At 41.4% G+C, this 24,623-nt stretch overlaps 1 protein-coding gene across 1 annotated transcript in view; it reads left to right on the plus strand.

Annotated features, from left to right (window-relative positions):
• Nucleotides 1–24,623, plus strand: part of CAMK4 (calcium/calmodulin dependent protein kinase IV) — a 185,312-nt gene that overhangs the window by 87,778 nt on the left and 72,911 nt on the right. The window contains exons 3-4 of the mRNA XM_075726616.1: nucleotides 18,274–18,336; nucleotides 18,826–18,908. Of these exons, the coding sequence (XP_075582731.1) occupies nucleotides 18,274–18,336; nucleotides 18,826–18,908 (146 nt within the window). The remainder of the gene's footprint in view (nucleotides 1–18,273; nucleotides 18,337–18,825; nucleotides 18,909–24,623) is intronic.

Below are 24,623 nucleotides of genomic sequence, written 5' to 3' on the forward strand. Positions count from 1 at the left end.
GTATTGATGAAATTAAACCTCTCATCTGCAGACCTTTGCCTCCTTTTGGTGTGTTTTGAGAAAGCTAGGCAGCAATATGAATCAGGGCCAGTCTGGAGATTGTCTCATAGTCTGGGCAGGTGAATGCCTTCCAAGAAATTAGATCCACCTCTGCCTTAAATTTCCCACCTGAGTCTGGACAAGTTGCTTTACAAATAGTGAAGAGAACAGATGGCGTCTGTTCCATGGTTTCTAAATTAACACGCCGAGTGCCTGCCTACGTTACAGGTCTACCAAGTGCTAACAACTGTAACTAAAGTAATTTGGGAGCTGCCGTTGCAGTAAAGCAACAGACTCTGCGGAAAGGAGAACAGGGTGCTGATCTGGGTTGTCTGGAGCTTGGGTCTTGGTGTATTCCCAGTTCAGCCTGTGCCGTTGGCCAAGGTATTTCTTTTGGTTTCAACTTTCTCATCCATAAAATTGTGATAATACTTACTTGATTTGCTTCTCAGCAATGCTTTGAAGGATAGCCTGGTTAATATTCCTACGTTTTAATTGATAGGTACTGTCCCCTAAGAACGATTAAGTATTATGAAATTTAGGCCCTCTGTGTCTCAGTCAATGAGGCATGCAAGTACAGAGACTATTTTGGAGAATTCTTATTTTGACTTCATTCTTTTTCATGTGTGGGCATCCTTCCTGAGAGGATTTGTGGTGCTTAAGTAATACTTCCCCAGTACTTTAATTAAAACCAGTATTTATGAAGCAGCATTATTCTTGCAGACTGGTTGATGTTCAAATTCAAACAAATGTTCAGACACATGAACTTTTTCTCAGGTCAGAAACAGAGCAACAGTTTTAGAACTATTTGGAATAGTTGTGCTGGGATTAATCTAATTGTACTAATCAGTTAGACAATTTGAGAACAACAAATAATTTGTATCTGTGGAGCAGAGCGGAGTATGAGCAAATGTAAAGGTAACAGGCTTCCCTCCTGGATATGTGGGGTTGGATATCTAGATTTATGGTCTGAAGGAGATTGTAATGGTCTATAAAGGCATATATAAAAAGTCTCAATTGTGTTCATGTTTGCATAAGTATGTGTATATATACACACACACATATATACACATATATATGAACATATATATACACACTTTTTTTTTATATATATACATATATATAATATATATATATTCCCAACTATACAGGGAGTATATTGGCTGGGTTTTTCATTTTGTCTTGCAGTGAATTGGTGGTATTAAGTGGTAGTCAAGAAGCTCATGCAAATGTTTGGTCTGTTTTCTTGGAGGAGTGCTGCTTTTTGTTGAGCTTTCTCAACTGATTGAGAAGGCAAGTGCCACAGGGGGGTGGGGACTGTGTATCACAGTTGGAGATAGAATTAGTAAATCGGTCTTTTATTGACTTTTGAAGAAAAAGATGTGTGTTTATAGCTATAAAATGAAACTTTCCATTTGCTGCCATGTGGCCTTTTGGGATTTACCATTTGAGTGTCTCCTGCCTCCATATGCCTGTTCCTCTAGACTTTATAATGAGACTGTATATTCTGTGGTGCAGTAATTGTCAATACTCTTATTGGATTGACACCTGAGGGTGATGAAGTTTAGCAGACAAACCTGGCCCACAGAGAAAGCGAGAGCCTGACATAATACTCCAGTTTGTCTGATGTGCTATGACAGTATTCTTTCTTCTCTAGATTACAAATGTTTGGAATATATTTACATATATATGTATATTTAAGATCAATTTTTTCCTCACAATGCTGGTATTAATTAACACATTGTATTAATGGGTAATGGTCTAATTTTTTAAAAATTTTTGAAAGAGGAAAAATAATAGTGTCATATGTAAATCTGCATGAAAACAGTCAACTTCACATCAGTACTAACCATCAAAAAAGTGTATTTTTGTCAACTAGCTCACACATTCTCTTCTGTTGTTCACACATACATACACACACCACACATGCCATTGCTTGGTAATTATTGGGAAATGGTAATTTCTTAATTACCACTCCATCTGTAGTACTAGCTATTAGATATGTAGATTACTTTATTTTTCCTGGTTTGCTCATTTTTAGTCATCCATATCATCATCTCATTCATGTGCAGTTCACACTGTTATGTTTCTTCTGAAAGATGAAAAAAATATTTCAGTCAAATTTATTTTGAATAAATAAATAGGGCAGTAAGGCTTTGAGTTTTCCACTGCTTATATCCAGTTTTCCCTCATATATAAGGGGAATCTGGCTTCTACAGTCTGACTCACTACTTTCCAAAAGAAAGGGCTTTTAAGTAAAAGGTAAGTCCATCGAATGCATAGTGTCTAAAGAAGAACAGGAAAATTCATTTTACATAAATGCCCTACAAAAGAAGAGAGAACTGAAAGGGCTTTTTTTTTTTTTTCTGCAGTAAGATACCAATAGGTTTTTGCTTTAGAAGCTATGAAATCAGACACCAGTTAGTGAAAGTGGAACTTTTACTGAAAAATAGCTTTGTAATATGCTGGTTTAGTCCTTGGAAAGCAAAAAGTGGTTTTTGTCTGTATTGACAGGACATCCTTCAGAAAAAGAAAAAAAAAACAATTCTGCAATTGAAAAAAGCCTGTCCTACATACAGAAAGTTACTTAACATGTCATCTGCATTACAATGTATTGTATTATATCAAACTGTAGTGCAGGTGATGTGTAACATCACATTAACAGAGAACAATATTTCTTACCTGTCACCATTTAGATTGAATTGCTGTGCTCTTCCTAAGTCATACCTTGGGTTAAGATTTTAAGAACAGAGAGTAGGTATAATATCTCTTTTTTCCTTGCTCCTTTTAATTTATAGGTAATTAGCTAACACTAATTTCTGGTGTTCACAGCTTATTTTTCAGAAATACAAAGATCAGCTAATAAAAAGAGGAAAATATAAAGCTCAGCTTATTGTTACACAGTTCAAGGAAGCTCAACCTACTGTACACATTCCATTGTTGAACAAGTAGTTCTGAGAAACTAAATAATATCCCTTAGATGACTAATTCAGTTAAAGAAAAAAAAGAAACAAATGACACATGTTTAGCTTTGAATAACTTAACAGGAACTTCTGTGAAATTATCTGAGCTGCGCATTTTCTTCCACCAACCCATCCACACACATTTTGCTCCCTTCCTGCCTGCCGTGATTTGTCTTCTCCATGGCTTTAAGCAAGCCTAGAGGAGCTTTGTGTGTCTAGGGTGCACATAAACGTAGAGAGGCAAGACGGGGATGAAATGTGTTGCTGTGTGAGGTTATATTTAATGCCTAAAGCAAAGATGCAATGCTGCAAAAGGGCTGAGCAGAGGTGCCGAGGTAAATATTAGGCTGAGATTATAGTCCTCCTCTTTAGAAACCCTTCATTATTTACAGCCTGTTAAAGAAATCTGGAGACGTGCCTTTGATGGAGCTGTACTGCAGAGAAGGCAGGGCTTCTGCATAGATGGATGGTCTGTGAGGCTTGTGCTGGGGATCTCTGAAAATCTTCTCCCTCTGCATTTTAGGAAGTTGTTTTCAGGAAGCGTATACTGCGATCCTGTCACCACAGTTGTGACAGTTACTCATTTCTGGGGAGAGGGATTGAGCTTGTTCTATTCTGTCAAGCAAAGAATTAAAGGAAAACTGGCTGCATGCAAAAAAAAAAAAAAAAAAAAAGAAGAGGGCAAAAGATAAGAAACTACAGTGTTTTCTCCAATGCTGGCAGTTCAGCTGTTGGAATAAAACAGGAACAGTTTACAAATTCAAACGTAGCATCCTGGGTTTATTCCTCTGGCCTGAAGCAGAGTTCTCTGTAGTCCCTCAGAGAGGGAAATCTAACTGAGGTCTATAAGACAGAGGATTTACTTTAGCAACAACTCTGTAATCAGCATGTACTCACTTGACAAACTGGTTACACTGGCGTATTTCAAGATAAAATATATCCTCTTTGGCTGAGATGGTCTCCTTTTGTCTTATATCCTTTAAGAAAAAAACCAACCACATGTAGGGAGGAATGAAAAGGCAAAGGTGGTCATTAACACAGCAAGTGTGGCTTCCAGTTACAGAAGCTTCTTTGAGAAGTCATGAAGCCAGCATTACTGACTGATCTCCTAATGTCACCTGGTCAGAGCATCTCTTAAGACTGGAACTAAGGTTCAGTACAGCTTTCTAAGCTGAATATTGTGACAGTGGCTGCAGGACTAGTGTGTATGGCTGAGGATCATCCCAAATTTTTGCCAAACTAAACTTGCTCAAATCACTTACGAAGGGCTTCCTTGCCAAAAAAAAAAAAAAAAAACCCACCCCAAAAAAACCCCCAAAACCCACCCCACAAAAACCAACCCCAAAACCAAAACCCTGAATAAATAAAAACTAATAACATGTTTCCCTACAAATGTAAGGAAACGTGTTCCTCCCCCTTCATTTTAAGCAGCCTTCAAATACTGCTGTTTGTTTCCAACAAGCTATTCCATTATAGTTTGCATATATTGAATGAGCAGATGTTTGAAACTCCAACTGGGCATGTTTTCAGTAGATATAGTTGAAATCAGCTGGAAGCATTTCCATAAGTAATAAGAAATAGCATAAATAAGGTGGTTTGTTTTGTATTTCAGTCCTATGGTATTCAAGTCACTTTCATTTACAGGTTTTTTGAGAGAATTCTGTTTTAAAATATATTTTAGAATTGCAAAGATTACATGATATGCTAACTTCCAAGGACCTCTAAGCAGTACTCTCAGGAATATCAGCCTGCAGAAATTTAGATTTTGTCTGCAAGATGCATAACACTCATACAGGTTTTAGCTCTTCATACACTAATGAAAGAACAGTGCTACAAGAAGAAATAGTGTAGTAATAATTATAGGTTTGTGGATTGAGTGGCAAACATAGTAGGTATGGGATTTGAATGTAAAAATATGAGAAAATACGAAGTCAAGAGCACTCTGTGACAGGGCTTTCAAGAGTTTGTGGGAAAAGTCCTAATTCCTGCAGATGAGAGCCCTAATTTCTACAAATGAGAAGCCAAAAATCTGTTAATCAGAACTCCAGGAAAATTATTCATTTTGCCACCATAACTGATTCAGTTATTCTTTTTGGGCCATTACTGTATTATAACTGCAACACCACAGTTAGAAAACACGTTAGCTTTTCCATGTTTTATGAATGAGGAGCACATGAAGTACTGAGGCTAGGAGCTAGATCTGTAAAGTATTTGTATCCAGGCAATCAGTACTACAGTTCATAACACATCAATAACTATCTCCTGCATGCTCTACTTCACAGGTAAAATCTACTTTCTCTCCTCCAGGCTAAACAGACCCAGTTTCTCAGCCCTTCCTCATAGGAGGGACACTCGAGTCCCTTCATCATCTTCATGGCCCTTCATTGGTCTCTCTCCAGTATGTCCTTGTCTCTCTTGTACTGGGAAGCCCAGAAATGCATGCAGTAGACCAGGTGTGCCCTCACCAGTGCTGAGCAGAGGGGAAGGATCACCTCCCCTGACCTTCTGACAACACTTCTCCTAATGCAGCCCAGGATACCATTGGGTTTCTTTGCCGCAAGAGCACATTGCTGGCTCCTGTTCAACATGGTGTCCACCAGGATGCCCAGGTCCTTTTCCACAAAGCTGCTTTCCAGTTGGGTGGCCCCCAGCATGTACTGGTGCCTGGGGTTGTCCCTCCGCAGCTGCAGGACTTTGCACTTCCCCTTGTTGAACTGCATGAAGTTCCTGTCAGCCCATTTCTCCAGCCTGTCCTGGTCTCTCTGGATGGCAGCATGACTGCCTGGTGTATTGGACCCTCCTCCCAGCTTGGTGTCACCTGCAAACTTGCCGAGGGTGCACTCTTCCAGCTCATTAATGAAGATGTTAAATAGGATTGGACCCAATATTGACCCCTGGGGTAAACCACTAGTTACTGACCTCCAACTAGAATTCATGCCACTGGTCACCACCCTCTAGGCCTGGCGATCCAGGCAGTTTTCAACCAGCCTTACTTTCTGCTTATCCAGCCCATATTTCAACAGCTTGTCTGTGGGGATCTTTTGGGACACAGTGTCAAAGGCCATATGAAAGTCCAGCTAGACAATGTCCACTGTTCTCCCCTCATCTATGAAGCCAGTTATTTCATTGTAAGTTTCTCAAGTTGGTCAGTCATGCCTTGCCCTTGGTGAATACTCCTGATGATTGACTTGTCCTTCGTGTGCCTGGAAATAGTTTCCAGGATTAGCTGCTCCATCACCTTCCCAGGGGTTGAGGTGAGGCTGACCAGCCTGTAGTCCTGCCCTGCCCTGCCCTGCCCTGCCCTGCCCTCTCCTCTCCTCTCCTCTCCTCTCCTCTCCTCTCCTCTCCTCTCCTCTCCTCTCCTCTCCTCTCCTCTCCTCTCCTCTCCTCTCCTCTCCTCTCCTCTCCTCTCCTCTCCTCTCCTCTCCTCTCCTCTCCTCTCCTCTCCTCTCCTCTCCTCTCCTCTCCTCTCCTCTCCTCTCCTCTCCTTTCCCTCTCCTCTCCTCTCCTCTCCTCTCCTCTGATCAAAGATTATTGAGAGTGGCTTCGCAATGACATCTGCCAGCTCCCTCAGCACTTATGGGTGCATCCCATCAGGCCCCCTGGACTTATGTAAGTTCAAGTTGCTTAAGTCTTCCCTGACCTGATCCTCTTCCACCAAGGGTACATCTTCCTTGCTCCAGCCTTTCCCCCTGCTCTCTGGGGCCTGGGATTCCTGAAGGCTGGTCTTGCTAGTAAAGACTGAGGTGAAGAAGGCATTCAGTACCTCAGCCTTTTCCATGTCCTTTGTCACCAGGTCCCCTGCCTCATTCAGCAGCAGGCCCTAGCCTTCCTTTTGTCACCTCTCTACTTATAGAAGCTCTTCTACTTATAGAAGCCAGATTCAAGTCCATTTGGGCTTTAGCTTACCTAACTTCATCCCTGGATGCTCAGACAATGTTTCTGTATTCCTTCTAGGTTACCCATCCTTGCTTCTACCCTCTCTATGCTTACTTTTTGTGTTTGAATTTGGCCAGGAGCTCCTTGTTTATCTACACAGGTCTCCTGGAATTTTTGCCTCACTTCCTGCTTGCTGGGATGGTCTGGTCTTGAGATGGGAGGATGTGATCTTTGAATATTAACCAGCTTTCTCGGACTCCTTCCTTCTAGGACCTTATCCTGTGGGACTTTTCTAAGATCTTTCAAGAGGCCAAAGTCTGCTCTCCTGAGGTCCAGGGCTGTGATCTTGCTTTTCACTCTTCTCCCTGCCCTCAGGATCCTGAACTCCACCATCTCATGGTCACTGCAGCCAAGGCTGCCTTTGATCTTCACATCCCTAGTGAACCCCTCCTTGTTAGTGAGTAAGAGGTCCAGCAGAGCATCTCTCCTCACTGGCTCCTCTGTCACTTGGAGGGGGAATCAGTGCACTCCAGGTACCTCCTGGATTCTTGTGTCCTGCTGTGTTGTCCTTCCAGCAGGTATCAGAGTGGTTGAAGTTCCCCATGAGGACAGGGCCTGCAAATGTTAGGCTGCTCCTGTATGTCTGTAGGGGGCCTCATCCACTTGTTCTTCCTGGTCAGGTGGCCTATAGCAGACACACACCATAGTGTCACCTTTTAAATTTTGTGTTACATCACCTAAGAATTTCTGTGTTATAAGCCAGGTCTTCTTCCTCCCATGTAGTGAATATATGAAATGTATTCAAAGAGAGACAGCTTTATTACCACTGAGCTTCGTACAGGCCTTGCTCATCCCGAAGTTTATGACAGTATGGTCAGAGTATTGCGGTTGTAATAAGGACCTCAAAAAACTTAGGTTGAAGGTCCCAGGTAATTTTTCATTTCTGTGTAGGTAGACCTCACCAAAAGCTGAAGTAGCCACAGATTTTACCTGCAGTAACATAAGAACCTAAGGCATCTTCAGGGGCTGGGGTTTTTTTAAGTACCAAAATTGCACCCCAGATCACACTTTATGCATCAGAGGTGTTTTTTAGGTCTGATTCTGTGTGATTTGCTAAATCTGCATGTGAATTAAGTGGCTATAAAGGGAGATGTAAGTGAGTCTCCTGAAATTCAAATACTCGCCTGTTTTTGTTCGAGTTCACATAGCTTACAATTGCCTTCTTTCAACATCTCCTCCATTTACTGCTAAACTGTATGAAGCGTCAGGGAACACCAGATCAAATAAGGAAGGCACCCTGTGGCTCTTGTGCACAGAATTCACAGGCTGGGGTGATCTGTTAGAGGGGGAAGTCAGTGTATGTTCCTGCTGCACTCAGCCTGCTCAGTCACTTGTCCTTTTTTCCCAGCACAGCTCATAGATCCTGGCAGCGGATGCAAGTTAACACGCTGTCATTAATGTAGTTGAGACATCCTCCGTAGGGATTGGAGAGATGTAGGGACAAAAACAGGCCTGTAAATTCTAGTGTTATTTGTTGACACATAGCACTAATGAAAAACTCAGCTCACAGATTCTTATCTATGAAGCAAGCTCCAAATTAATTATAAGGCCTTGCTTTCACAGGTCTGCCTACCTCTCTTAACCATCTCACTACCTTTACATGCTTCTCTGTGTCCTCTTCCAACTATATCAAATATTTTTCATTTTCAGTCCCCAAAAAGTTTCTGCAAGGGAATCCTTCCCAGCTTTCCTTTGAGGATCTACTGGTTTTCTGCATTGTTCAGATTATAAAGTCTATAACCTGTACATTTCAAGCAGTTTGGGGGCATAGGGTCATTTATATGGTTCCTGTAAGTGTTGGGTTACAGGTTCTGTATGGTGTCAAGCAACACTGAGTGACTTCAGGACCCCGCATTATCAGTGTTTGGGGCCGACCTACCACAAGAATTGTCTAGCATCAGGAGATTACAAGTCTCCTAGTACAGGTGTCATTTAAGCAGCAGGTCCAGAAATTCAGGGTGGTTCATCAGAGGAAACATGCAAGACTTAATCTACACTTGACATTGTCAAGATTTCATCCCACCTGAGATTTTTTTAAACAAAATAGTCTCATTTGATCATCAGACTCACAGCTAGGCCTTCCCCAATCATCATCTATGTTATTGCTTACAAAATGGAGTGGTACAGCATATAGTTGATTGTCATAGTTTAACTTTGGCCAGCAGCTCAGCCCCAAACAGCCGCTCACTCAATGCCTCTAGTGGGATGGGGGAGAGAATTGGAAGGGTGGTAGTGAGAATACTCTTGGGCTGAGGTAAAGACAGTTTAATAGGTAAATGCACAAGGAAAGCAAAACAAGGATTTAATTCACTCCTTCCCATCGGCAGGCAGGTGTTCAGCCATCTCCAGGAAAGCAGGCTCCATCATGCATAATGGTTACTTGGGAAGACCAATGCCATTATTCTGAATGTCCCCCCTTCCTCCTTCTTCCCCCAGATTTTATTGTTGAGCATGGTGTTACATGGTGTGGGATATCCCTGTGGTCAGTTGGGATCAGCTGTCCCAGCTGTGTCCCCTCCCAACTTCTTGTGCACCCCTAACCTGGGGCAGCATGAGAAGCAGAAAAGGCCCTGATGCTGCATAAGCACTGCTCAGCCATAGCTAAAACATCCCTGTGTTATCAACAATGTTTTCATCAAAAATCCAAAACATATCCCCATACAAGTTACTATGAAAAAAAATTAACTCTATTCCAGCCAAAACTGGTACATTGATCACATGGAATAATTTGCTATCTGTGATGGAGATTACAATATTAATGGTTGCCCTGATGCATCAAACCTTCACTGGGTAACAGCGAAAGTTCACATGGGCCTGTAAGTGTGAGGTAATTCAGAGGAGGGTGGATGCACTAGCTTACTATTTATGTGCAAGTCCCTAAATTACAACAAGCATTGCACTTGGCTAATAATGTAAGTAGATGTAATGTATTCCAGATCTTTATCATGCAGCTGAGGACTCCTAAGAAATTCGAGTCGCTTTAGAATAAAATGTCGTACAGGATGATAGGGAATGTGGTATCACCTACTAGCTCTCAATTTCTAAGGGACTACTGTTATGGGGCAATTTATTTACTCAGAGGGATGGTGTGAATGTGAAGCCTTTTACAGAATGCCAGATGTCTAAAACTGGTCTAAATCGCTTAGAATAAAAGCTGGATTAATAAATTTTCACTGAGAAGAAAGGATTTTTTTTTTTTCTGATTTGTAACTGTATAGGTGAAAAGCAAGAATGGGCAAGAAAATGGCAAGTACAATCTTCTAAATAATCCTAGAAATGCAACTATTTTGAACTAAAAAAAAAATGTACTTACCTTTTGATTTACACATTGTTCTTGCGTCTTAAAAGTGTCCTCCCCCCACCCAGCTTTGGGAACAGTAGCAATGGCAGTAACACACTATAAATAGTGAATAGCTGAAATGAGCAGTTCATGAATACCTAATAGCCTGAAATTTGTTTGCATAAACCGTTCAACAATTATCAAACATATTTTCAGAAATCTGTGTATAAATGAGTCAGGAACAGAAATAACAACCAAATTAGTCAGATAGTTAGACCACAGCATAATATTATGGCCTGTTCTAATGAACATATGTCTTGTTTTGAACTCAGACGTAAAAAGTATTATTGCAAATGACCAGTGTTGCAAGCTCTAAGTGACTCTGGACCCATGCTTCACCCTTCGGTGATGCCACCAAGTTAATGTGGGTGAGTGATAGAACCCATTCACAAAGGCTTGTGTGTCTTTGGGGAATATTACCTGCATCTGATCATCTTTACTATTGATAATGTATGTTACAAGATGCAGGGCCTGTTGATCAGGTGTGTCAGCATGTGATTCACTGTGCTGAAGTCTGTACAATCCCACAAATCATCTCTATCCATCTGATGGCTGGACCGATGGGCCGAGGCCAACTGTGTGAGGTTCAACAAGGCCAAGTGCCGGGTCCTGCACTTCGGTCACAACAACCCCATGCAACGCTACAGGCTTGGGGAAGAGTGGCTGGGAAGCTGCCTGGCGGGATGGAAAAGGACCTGGGGGTGTTGGTCGACAGCCAGCTGAACATGAGCCAGCAGTGTGCCCAGGTGGCCAAGAAGGCCAACAGCATCCTGGCTTGTATCAGGAATAGTGTGGCCAGCAGGAGCAGGGAGGTGATTGTCCCCCTGTACTGGGCGCTGGTGAGGCCGCACCTGGAATACTGTGTCCAGTTTTGGGCCCCTCACTACAAGAAAGGCATTGAGGTACAGGAGCATGTCCAGAGAATGGCAACAAAGCTGGTGAAGGGTCTGGAGCACAGGCCTTATGAGGAGCGGCTGAGGGAACAGGGATTGTTTAGCCTAGAGAAGAGGAGGCTGAGGGCAGACCTTATTGCTCTCTACAGCTACCTGAAAGGAGGTTGTAGTGAGGTGGGTGTTGGTCTCTTCTCCCATGTAGTTAGCCATAGGATGAGAGGAAATGGGCTCAAACTGCACCAGGGGAGGTTTAGATTGGATATTAGGAAATATTTCTTCATGGAAAGAGTAGTCAAGCATTGGAACAGGCTGCCCAGAGAGGTGGTGGAGTCCCCATCCCTGGAGGTGTTCAAAAAACGGGTAGACATGGCACTCTGGGACATGGTTTAGTCTAGCCTACCCTTGATTGGTTTAGTGTGGACTTGGTAGTGTAGGTTAATGGTTGGACTGGATGATCTTAAAGGTCTTTTCCAACCTAAACGATTCTGTGATTCTCTGATGATGGTTTGCCTGCAAATGTACTGCGCTTTTTCAGAAACAGAAGTGTTGCTTCTTTGATGGAACTATTTACATTTAACAGATTAACAGTACTATCATATGCAGAGAATGCATTTCTCTTTCATTTTTTAAAAGCATATGCTTGTACAAGCCCAGGTAATCTGTATTTGCAGCCAGCAGGTTTGCATGTACAAGCAGGCTTTTAGGCACCTAACAGGACAAGTGCAAGCACATTGATGTAACTTGCAGTAGTTCCATGCAAGTGTGTTCAGTCTGAACAATATGCATCAATTGAAGGATTATAGCTGCAAATTGGAAGTGTGGACATGTGCATAGAAAATAGTTGCTCTAAAAATGAATAGTCTATTTTCTTTGCATTAATAATACAAGTTTACTTATGGAGGCTCAAAATAAAAATTCTCAGTAACCTACAGAGTGAAAACTCCCTGCTGAGTTTATGGAAGATACCGCAGGGCTGTGCAATTACTGCTGTGCTTTATTGTATTGTTTGATGTGTTCTTCAGGGACTTCATGTTCAGCTTGAACGGAGATAGAGCCTGAGTAGTCTGCCAAGCTTAAAATACAAAAAAGATTATTTTGAACCTTTTTTTTTTAAAAAAAAAAAGATAGTATCAGTCCATTGGGAGTACAAAGGTTGCTGCCATACAAAGAGAGAGAGTTGCTGACCTTGCTGAGAAGGTCAAGCAATGTCCCAGCAAGAACAGCCCTTAAAACATAGGAGGAATTCTTTACTTGAGAAACTCTTATTTTCATCCAATAAAAAAGGTCACACAAAAAATCAAATCACCTGAAATGGTTGTTAAATAAATGCCCTAGTTGGAAGAAAGAAGTGTCTTTTCTTTCAGAAGGGTCAGCTTTTTTTAATTCTGCTTTTACCCACTGTCCACTGGCATGCTGGTTACTGAATTACACCAGAGTAACTCAAAGAGGGAGACTGGGTCATGTATAAAGCATCTATTTTCATTTGTTCTGGGATTTTTCTGTCATACCACTTTTTGTGTCCTCCAAGATTCTTTATCACTTACGGTGAAGACTGACATCTGTATATTGCATTGATACATAGACCAGCTCAGATGCATGATTTCAGTGGTACTACCCAGCTTTATACAGATGAAAAAGCACATTCAGGAGTCATCTTTAGAGTGTTTAATCTTAAAGTCTTCACTGAAAGACTTACCTGAGAAGATACTCTATGTTTGAGCTGGGCAGAAACTGGAATTCCTGTTACCCAGGACATTATGAAAGTAAAAAGCAAAACCTAGAACTGTATAGAAAATATGTACTTTGAATTTTCTTCTTGTGAATTTTTATTTAAATTCAAGCTTTAAATTCAAGCTCATTTCTTTTTTTCTTGAACCTTTCAAGAGAACCTGGGTAACCCAGCAGCCCTGTGTGTAGTTGTGAGAGTTGGGAACAGACCTTTTAGACTACCAGGGAATTGGCAGCTCTGCTTGTGGGTAGTCTATGTCTGTATAGGTTTTAATATTTCAGCTTAACTGCGAGAAGACAAAATAATGGCAAAGTTATAAATTGTAATTAACAACTGACTCCATAAAATACAGAAAGGGTTAGGCTGCAGAGCCATTACTTTAGCTGAGATGAATATAAAAATTGTTTCTTGGAAGCACTTTTAATAGCATGTGGTGGCAAGCCTGTAATGATTTGCAGCATGCTCCCTGTAAGTGCAGAGAAATACATGCTTAGCGCCTGACCTGCTGGTTTGATAAAGCATTCATTGCTCAAATTAGAGGTGTCCATGTGAGTCAATAAGCGGGATATTAAATAAGGAGCTGTGCGGAGCTGGGGTGAACAGCCTCCCAGAGGTGGGCAGTGAAGTGAAGCTCCTCGAGAGCCCCATTTGTATTGGCTGCTTCCCACCACTTGCCTGGACACAGTGTTGTCAACCAACCTGCATGGTGGTCACACCTGGCCAGGTGTGCCTCTCCATGTCCACAGCACCCTGGGGAGAGACTGGACTTGCAGGATGAAGAATGTGCTCTGCTTCTTGCTCTCTGCTAAGTTTGAGGGGTCTATACATTTGTTGGCCACCCCACCTGTTTTCAGAATGGCGTACAATATTGCAAGGCAGCAGCTGGATTAATCTGTTTACAGTGACAGTTCATTTATCTTGCTTCATTTAATTCAGATAGAAGCAACACTTCTACATCTCAGGCATTTGTAGCATCATTCCACCTCACCATCTCAGGGCATGGAAACATGGAAGAATCTCATCTTTCATTAAGGATTTTCCTAGCCCTTTCCCTTGTCAAAATAGTTCAAAATTTATAAATCAGAAGTATGGTTATAGACCTAGAGCTACTTCATTGCATGACCAGTATCAAATTTCAAAGACGCCTTGTTTGTATACACATACCTATAAAATAGATAAATGTCTAATTCTAGAGAAGTGAAATAACTGGAGAGACAAAATACTAGGAATAATCCAGGAATATTTACCTCTTTTATGTAAGTGCTTTAGTATAAATTAAGGGGGTGAATAATTTCATTCACGCACACTTGCAAATGCTGTCCTAACTTCCTGGGCCTTGATTGTGTGAAATACTCTGTTAATGCCGTTAATCCTATGTCTGTCTGTCTGTAAACAGTACACATGATTGCAGTTTTGAGTGCACACAGCATGCTATCGTTTGTCTAGTGATCTCAGGTAACACCACAAAGCCATGCGTCCAGCTGCAGTACAGATAAATGTTTCAGTTCAGTGTGCAGGGCTCTTGGACTGCCTCTTGCTCCCAAGTTCAGGTCACCGGATCTTTGCTGCTGCAGGTACTTTATCTAGTTAGATTAAAGCCAGCATGCAGATGCTTACCTGTGCTACAGTCACAGCTCCTGGTTTGCTTACTAAAGTGGACTGTGGAGCACTGCAAGCCACAGCACAAGGCAGGGCTGTGTTGCACCTACAAGCAGTTCTTGCAGATTTGCTGCATTTTAGTGCTCCATGTGCATGTCTCCACGGGTAAGTCATAGAAGCATATAGATATGGGGTTTAATAATTACAGGCCATCTAGCAACTTTCATTTTTTTGGTCTGTGGGCATTGAAATTTTCATGCCATTCCAGGATTACCTGGCAAATAACTTCTGAAATTAGATGTACCCCAGCTTCATAGGCCTGTCACAGCAAATGCCTCTTGATTGCTTGCAATTTAAAGTTAGCAAACAGAAAATACAGCTCAGTAAAATCGCACCAGTGTTAAAATCACCCAACCAGTCATTCACACAATCTAGTACAGAGTTCGTGGAAGTTTTTCACACTGAGAAAAGTAATCTTTTAAGTAGAAGTCAAATTATACTAATGAAACGTTTGACCAAAGCATACTCTAGTCCATTCAACATAGATTAAAAGCGAAAAATAAAGGAAGCTTGTAGAAGGATAATCGCTGAACTAGTGGAACTGGGAAACATCTGAAAGTTAACATTTGATTGTTTTTTCTCTTCATAAACAGACCGGTTCTGCTGACCTTATTATTCTTGACTGTGATGTACTCACAGAGGTCTCACTGATGGTCCTGTGAGTAATGTTAATTTAAGAAAAGCTCAGATAAATTGTTACATACTGTACTGCATATTTAAATTGCATCCAAAGAGGAGGAGACAAAAATAAACAGTTTTGCAGCCTCATTTTGGTCAGTTATTGCATCTACACATATCAGACCACTGTATTTGATCTAACCAAACATACTTAATGTGTCCAAACATTGGTGGCAATAGGATATTTTGGTTAAATTATCACAGTTTTAAAATTTGTTACTCTAGCAACATGCACTATAGAGTGAAATGCCCGACTCTCATCCTATCAAATAATTTCTGTCAGGAATATAAGTAGTTGAATTGCTGATACGCCTGCCCAAACTAAAAATAGGCCAAGTTTGGCCCTGATGTAAGTAGGTACATTTTGTTGGAAGGAGCTGAAACAAGATGTGTTGATATGGCTCTATACTTAGTGTAGGAGAAGGTAAAAAAATAAAAGTGATAAAATAGCCTGTGTGTAATAAAATGCCATGATTACATATGCTGCTGCTTTTGCTCTGAAACAATTTGTATCAGTTATACATACATGCTTCTGTTCTAAAATCTATCCCAGTTGCTGTTTTCCAGGATGCTTATAAATATGTAACACTCTTCTCTGTGGCTTATTTGCCATTGCATCTTAGCATCTTGAATTTTTAGGTACCTTTTCCTCATACAACCACCTGAGGAGGTAGTATGAAAGTCCGCTGTTTTGTGTCAGGTCAGGAACTGGATCACAGAGGTAGTCGCCTACAGTTGCAGAGTGAATGTCTGGGAAAGCAAGGACCTGAAACTGAGTCTCAGTTCACTTTTTCATTTAATTTGTTGCCACCTGCAAGATGAGAGGAGGCCTCTATAGTTTCTCAGTTGTAACTAATCAGTGCCAAAAGGAAGCATCTTTAGAGTTTGGACAGCTTCTTCCATGCTTGTTGCCAGACATGCTTGATGCAAAAACATTTTCAGAATTACAGAAAACAAACTGTAGGTTGTTCAGTTTGTAGTGGTGCTTTTGGATAAGGTAGATTGTTCAGTCGAAACAGCTCTCCTGGGGAAATGACTGTCCATGCACTATTATACATTAATTTTTCTGATCCTGTCTGAGGATCTGCATACTGTAAAGCAAATGAAAACAGTCCAGACATGCATTACTCTCTGAATTATCATGAGTCCCTTGCTATCCAGCAGTGAGCTTTGGAGCCCCTGGCTGTGCATTTGCACTCACAAAAGTAACCCATAGTTGAATAATGGCACTGATGCCAGGGGGGTGTTGAAACTGAGTGAGACCACAGGCTGGTGCTCACAACATTTTAGGAAAACTGCACAGGATACCATTCTTCAAACTTGCCACTCAGTATTCGGCAAGAGCAAAGAAGCACTTGCGTTTGGAGTAGAAACCGGTAAAGTTTATAAAGCCTGTAATGGTCACAGAGCTTAAAGGGTTCTGTGTTTGATCCCAGAGCAGGCATTTACCTGTGAAGATTTAGTTATTGACCATGTTCGTTATCTCCAATTAGGTGTTCATGTAGTGGAATATTTCATTCCTCTTTGATTTTTGCTTTCTGCTGCTTCCCACATGAACTGAATCTGTCCAAAGCTGGTTTTTCATTCTTTCATTTTGCTTTCTGGCAGAGCCAGTAAGAGAGGTTAAATGTCAATGAGTTTCAAGAAATCCCTAAGGGCTCTAGTTCTCCACTCATTTACACCACTGTTATAGCACTGTGGCATTACTAACCTTGAATCATTCCTGATTGATACAAGGGGAGAATCAAATTCTGCCTATCCACTAGTTCTGAATATGACTGATACTTGTATTTTGTTGTTGCTGGAAAAAAATAAAATACTGAGAAGTACATCTCTTCTTTCATGTGATAAAAAAAGGGATCATCTTTTAAGTGTGTGTCTTCCTCACTACGAATTTGAAGGTAGTTTTATGTCCCTTTTAAAGGTTTATGTATTATGACTGTTAATTTCCCATATGATGTAAAAACCAAATCCAAAACCAAAACGTGTTTGATGAAAAGCCTCCACTAAACACCCCCACACACACCCAACTGTTCTGCTTGACGTTGTCTGTGTCGTAAGTTTGGAAACAGGTAGGGACTTAACTTGCTAACTGTCATTCATTTCGTAACCCCTGAGATGTGGAGTGCTGTAGAAGAAATATGTTTATAATTGTCATCAGTGTAGGAGTTCTCTATGGTTTGTGGAATATGTGCAAACCGGATAGCTTCTTCATAAATGTATTAATTACCTTAGCAACATAAAAGCATGCATAATTTGCTTATGAGCATTTTCCTTTCTTGCTTGCTTAAGCATTCAAGTTCCCGGAGAGCTGCAGTTGTCTTTCCTGAGTGAAATACTCCCCAGATCTGCATTTCTTGTGAGAAATGGCCAGTGTCCCCTAACGGGACATAGGTTGTGCCTGGGTTGTTGAAGACTGCAATTTGAGAAGGGAGGAAAAGGGAAGGGCTAATCCTCTCAGACGTTTGACCAAACATAGTCTTTTGCATTAATAGACCGTTCTGTTAGATATATCTGAAGCAAGTTGAAGTTAAACCTTACACCCTGTCTGTGGCTGGGGGTGTTTGACCTTTGCATCACCTTTTTGTTCTAAGCAGTGTGTTACACTGCTTTGATGTGCACATCCTATGCCCAGAAACCTTTTTCCAGTACAACTGCTGAACAGTGTGTCAAAAGGAAGCTATCCTGGTGTAAACTGAACCAAGATAAGTAGCAATAGACAAGAGCAGAACTTAAGTAAAAATATGAATTTTAGCACCTTCTTCAGATGTCTTTCCTATATTCTACCTGTTGTGTGACTTTGTACATTCGCAATCATTTTGCTAGATGCAGATGTTTTTCTGTTATAGTATCTGTCTCGTGATAAAGCAAGATTACTCCTTACAGTATATGACTTGCGTGTCTCACATCAGCTTATTCTCCTAGGAGATCTAGAAATGCTGTTCATACATATTTTCCTGTGATGCGGCTAGAAGTTTCCATGGTGAACACAGTAATACATTTTTCACTTTTTCCCTTCCCACTTTTAACCAGGTAGACAAGAAAATTGTCCGCACAGAAATTGGAGTTCTTCTTCGCCTTTCACATCCAAACATTGTAAGTTTAGCCTTGTTCTTTCACATCACATTTGTTCCTTTGTTCTTTTTTTTTTTTTTTTTAAATTCTTTCTGTTCCTGAGAGATTACTGTTGTAGTTCACCTCTACAGACTTGGGAGAGTCCTGTATTAAAGCTTTGAGTTCCCCTCATGAGTGCATTAGCAGCTTGTTATGGAAAACTGTTGAATTATACTAGCACTTTAAAATAAATTATTAATGTTCTGACAGAGTTGAGTGAGAACTATGCAAAAGAAGTTTTTGGTGTCAGTATGAAAACACAAAAAAAAGGGAATGCAAAAGCTAGCAAAAAAAAGGGAGGTGGGAAATAACATCCACAATAACTTGCTCAGCTGCAAGGTAAATGATGCACCGACTTCAGTTGGTACCATCCTCTGCTGTATTGACTGTGGTCTGCCTCCTGCTGTTGGCATTGTGATATGCTCAGCGAGAAGACAAGCAAAATGAATCCTTTTTGTTATCTTTTATCAGATAAAACTGAAGGAGATATTCGAGACCCCTACAGAAATCAGTCTTGTTCTGGAGTTGGTCACAGGTGGAGAACTATTTGACAGGTAAGTTGCCTGTACGCACCTCGCCTCGGTACCTTCCCCGAGGATGTTACTGTCCAAATTTCTTCTCTGCATGTAATACCTGTGTTGGTAATTACTGGAATTATTTATTCAGCATATGGTTTATTCACATGAGTAAATATCTGCAGGAACTGGCTTAAAAATGTGTTTGGAAATGTGATTATTAGGAGATTTTTTTGGAAAGGATACATGAGTGGCAAATGGAGGAAATTGTCAGTAAATTCTGAAGAGCACACACTATTGAAGGAAGTTGCCCACCATGTGCATAGCATCAGAGTGTGCTAGAACAGACAAAGGCAGGAAAAACTGGCAAAATTGCATTGACAGGTCGTCATAAAATATGGTAGGTAGTAATCAGCCTGACAGGAGGATAGTGTTATGTCAGATAAAAATTTGGTAAGCAGAGTAACAAGAAAGACACTCTCTTTGGTATTCATTGTATTTATAAAACCTCTGGTGTTGTTACAAAGGTTCTGCAAGACAGCTGTTGAGTTCTGAAGGTCTTGCTCAGAAGGCTGCACATGCTTGTGATGTAGTTGCAGATGCATAAAGCAAAATAATTCTGTAATAGTGTTGGGGCAATATTTTACTGGTAGGGACTTGTTTTTTTAGAGCAAGAGAAGGTGCGAAAAGCATTTGATACTGGCTTGAGTAAATCAATTAATTCACTGGCATTGGTGATTTCCGACTCATGTAAGAACAGGTTATTTGATCTTCCTCCTTCTAAAATTAAAGTTTAGTATTTTAGAGGACTGTTATACAAATACGCATCAAAGACCCAGTATGAAAATACCTCTGACCTGAGAAAACAAAAGCATACTTTTTTTTGTACCATGGTCATAACTACAACCTTGACATGAACTATTTCTGAACAATAACAGCAAAAGCAAGTTCTGTAACATTCTAGTTCAACAGAAGAAAAGGTGCATACTCTCTCAATACTCAGCCAAAGCAATCAGGAGAAACACGCTGCAAGTTAAACAACCAGCGAGCGCCCAGTCCTGAGCTAGAGAGGATGCTGCACAAGATGCCTTACCTTTCACACAGCCCTTTATATATCCACGTGGTTTCAGATTGGGTGGTTTTCAGGAAGGCTGGATACTCTGCAGGAGTCTTTGATGATCTAGTGGTTTGACCCTAGCTGGATGCCAAGTGCCCACCAAAGCCACTCTATTACTCTCCTTCTCAACTGGACAGGGGAGAGAAAATATAACCAATAAGCTCATGCGTCGAGAGAAGGACAGGGAGATCACTCACCAATTACTGTCACGGGCAAAACAGACTTAACCTGGGGAAAATTAGTTTAATTTATTGCCACTCAAAACTGACTAGGAGAGAGGAGTGAGAACATGTGTAGGGTAATGAGAAATAAAATCAAATCTTAAAGCACCTTCTCCCCACCCCTCCCTTCTTCCTGGGCTCAACTTCACTCCCAGTTTTCTCTACCTCCTCCCCTCCAAGCAGCGCAGGGGGACAGGGAATGGGGGTTGCGGTCACTTCATCACATGTTATCTCTGCTGCTTCTTCCTTCTCACGGGAGGACTCCTCACACTCTTCCCCTGCTCCAGCGTGGGGTCCCACCCACGGGAGACAGTCCTCCATGAACTTCTCCAACATGGGTCCTTCCCATGGGCTGCAGTTCTTCATGAACTGCTCCAGCGTGGGTCCCTTCCATAGGGTGCAGTCCTTCAGGAGCAGGCTGCTCCAGCATGGGTCCCCCACGGGGTCACAAGCCCTGCCAGCAAACCTGCTCCAGCGTGGGCTCCTCTCTCTCCATGGGTCCACAGGTCCTGCCAGGAGCCTGCTCCAGCACAGGCTTCCGACAGGGTCAGAGTCTCCTTGGGGTACATCCACCTGCTCCGGCGTGGGGTCCTCCCTGGGCTGCAGGTGGATATCTGCTCCACCATGGACCTCCCTGGGCTGCAGGGGCACAACTGCCTCACCGTGGGCTTCACCAGGGGCTGCAGGGGAATCTCTACTCCAGTGCCTGCAGCACCTCCTCCCCCTCCTTCTGCACTGACCTTGGTGTCTGCAGAGTCGTTCCTCTCACATATTCTCACTCCTCACTCCAGCTGCACTTTGTGTCCCAGTGGTTTTTTTTTTTTCCCTTCTTAAATACGTTATCACAGAGTTGTTACCACTGTTGCTGATGGGCTCAGCCTTGGCCAGCGGTGGGTCTGTCTTGGAGCCGTCTGGCATTGGCTCTGTCGGACACAGGGGAAGCTTCTAGCAGCTTCTTACAGAAGCCACCCCTGTAGCCCCTCCCTGCTACCAAAACCTTGCCACGCAAACCCAGTACAGATGAGAAGATTTGCAAAGGGAAAACACAAATATGCCAGTGAAGTGGTCGGTTCCTGAGCAGCAACCATCTGTCTGGTGAAGAACTGAAGAGAAAAGACTCCATGGGATCCAGGGTGGGGAATTGCACTATTTCATGGAACTAGGATTTAATATTATGACATTTTCAACATTCTGTAATCTGTACTCAGCAGTGATTATGGGATTTGAGCTCTCAGGTTGATCTTTCCTCAAAATTGTATCCTTAATCCATTAGTTTGGCTAGGATGTGCTGTCTGGCATTGCCTGATGAGAAGCAAAGCTGTTTAGTCACTTACTAGAATTGCGGTGCCCCCTTGTGATGCTACGAATGAGCACTAATACTCTGGCGGTCAGAATTCAGTATGCTCTTTTTCTCCGTATACAACAGAACTGGAAACTTCGGCAATACAGTCCTCTGTGATCTGTGATTTGGAAAAAACAACCAATAGAAACAAAAACCATAAAAAGCTATTTTCAGCTGTTAAGCTAGCAACAGGAGTATTACTTCACTCTTCAACTTTAAACCAAAAATAATTTAATAGAAATCTGCAGCCAAGACGTTTCGCACTAGTCACTCCAATTAAGCATTGGCTGTCCCTTTCCTCTCTTTCAGCTGGGCTGAAGGATTAACACTTGCATTGCACTCTACAATGGCTGCCTTCTGAGTTTTAGTGAGGGTAAATTTAGCTTTCTGCCTTAGGGCAGACTTCCCATCTCATGCTTAATCTTTTCAATCCATACATCTTTTTATCATGCGTGAAGGAAATGTCCTGACTTACAGAGAGGCCTTGTGCACTCTTTCCTCTGTGCTTGTATGTCTCCTGTTCCAGGAGAAAGCAAAACAACCCTAGAAAATCTCCTGCTGGGCAGTGGGGTTGTGTCAGATGTTGAGGGAGAACTGTGACCCTATCTTGAGATCCATCCTATCATTGTCCTCAAGACAAGACCCTGTACAGAGAGCATGTGGGCAAGCAGGACCCCGATGTGGCCAAGGACCACCCCAAGGGTTTGGAGGACCTCATGTGCTTGGTGCACAGCTACACGACTTCGTAAACCACCATCCATACACAGGCAGCAAAGCAACTGCTGTACTCTGGAGGAGTTACTCTTATGCCTCTTCCAAATTAGCTGTCAGCAAATGGTATGACCAGATCTGTTACACAAACACATCTGCTCTCCTTACTGTAAACGTCTTCATTGCTGTTACTGTTACTGCTAATTCTGGTAATATGCCAGTACTTTTTATATCAACTGTTTTACTGCTCTAGTTTTCTGACATCCCAGATGTCCATTCTTCTTTTGACTAGTATTTGAGCTGCAGATGAGTAACTTCTTTCATGTACACATTCCCCTTGTCATGAAGATGATTTTATAAATACCCAAGATCCGATTAGTTTTCTAGAATACTATTAGCATTGTTGATGTGCTGCTGGTTTCATGCCACTCTAACATAAAAGTTCTGGGTAATAAAATTACTCACTTCCTTCACCATATTTAATATTTCTGTCAAATCATCCATGTTATTGCTAAAATGAGCTTGCTTTATGACAATTTTTCAGTTGTGTTACCCAAAAGGAGATAAATTCAAACAAAAGTATCAGTTACACATCTGAGTTAATACAGCTGAAGTCAGGTTGGGTTTGGTTGTATTTTTTAAAAAGAAATCTCTTTCCCAGACTTCATAAATCACATTATAGGTCATATCCTGACATACAATATTCCACCATCCCAAACACGACAAATATAACTCTACACTAAATTGGAGAAGTTTGTGTAAATTAGACTATTTATTGCCAGTTTGCATGATGGTTTTTGCCAACCCAGGGGGTGAGCAGTGACGAAGAGCTTTCAAATAAGAGAGACCAATGGACAAACAGACCAAAACAGAGAGAAAACTGCAGTAGGTCTAAATTAACTTATATTCTAGTTCTTTCCAGATGCCATGTCTCCAACCCAGTTCTGGCACATATAACTTTGACACTTGCTTGGCCACCCTCTTTCATTCCTGCATGTTTAATACAGACATGTATGGTTCAAGTGCATTTAAACCAGCAGTGTTTTGACAGAGCCCCGAGGGACGACCCTCTGGTATGGCTCTGAGTGTCCCAGTAGCAGTGTGCCCAACAGCATGCAGATGTGTTTCTCATGCTGCCGCAATACTGAGGGCAGGCTGCTGTCGCACTGGTCCTCACTGGGGCAGGAACTAGCTGAAAAACAAAAACCCCAAATCAGCACAGCTCTTCAAATGCATGGCAGAGTGATCGCTGTAACATTTGAACAGTCTTTAAAGGACTGTGTTTCCACTACACTTGTGGATAGGAAATTTCAGGACTGGGAGCAAAGTGGCAGGCAAAGGTCAGTTTTTATCCCTCTCTTGCATCTTCCTTCTCACCTTGTCTTCTTATGAGGAGCGTTGCAGAGCCATAGTTCAGACCATAGACACATCTTTTACATGAGAAGTTCGAGTGATGGAAAGACATAATGAAATTTAGTTTTATTAGGGTTTTGGATGACATCATATTGTGCATACAGAATAAAGTAATAAACCTTATGTGGATACTTTTAAAAGGCAGATTTATAATCAGAAAGCTTCTCTTCATTTCAGCTCATCTGCTTTTAACAGGAGAAAGCTAGAGGGAGAGTTGATGGAATTAACCCTCTAGGTGCTTTCAGATAGATGGGACTGAATTTGAGCTCAAATAAATGGAATCAAACATTTTAATATGAATTGTAGATCACAGTGGAAAAAAGGCTTTAAATGCAGTGGCTGAAGGGGAATGTAGAAATGTAGAAACACCACAAAAACTGATGTAGTTTTCCTGGAAAAAAAAATAGACTCATCTCATTTATATAGGCAAATTATTTGTCAAACTAATTGCTTTTTTTAACACTTTTTTTTATTAATAATCAGTAAACCCTAGACTGTTCAAAGATTTTATTAGATAAGTAGCCAGTGACCTCACTTTTTTGTGTTAACCCCTTTGATTATTACCTCTTCAATTTTCTTCATAGTTCTTCCCTTTTAGAATAATTATGATTCTTCTTAAGCTTGGTTCAGTTGTGTTTTTCTCTTGCCTCTTCCTTTTGCCCTCTGCCCCTTCATTGTTCTTTACTTCAATGTAATTTCTTGGTACTGTTAAGTTTGACTTCCTTTTCTGTCGCATGGTGTATTTCATCAGATTCTTGGTCACTTTGTTGATCTGGCTTTGCTTCTAACAATTAACCTCTTTATTGTTACAGTCAGTAATAGGTCTTGCAGCACAGTGAAGTCTGGTATCTATCTTTTATGGGCTTTTTGAAGTTGGTCTTTTCCATTCAGATTTTATTCATATCTCTTGCCTTTCAGCTGAATCACCAATATATCACTTTTCCAAATAT

The sequence above is a fragment of the Pelecanus crispus genome, chromosome Z, assembly GCF_030463565.1.
Source record: "Pelecanus crispus isolate bPelCri1 chromosome Z, bPelCri1.pri, whole genome shotgun sequence".
Classification (NCBI taxonomy): domain Eukaryota; kingdom Metazoa; phylum Chordata; class Aves; order Pelecaniformes; family Pelecanidae; genus Pelecanus; species Pelecanus crispus.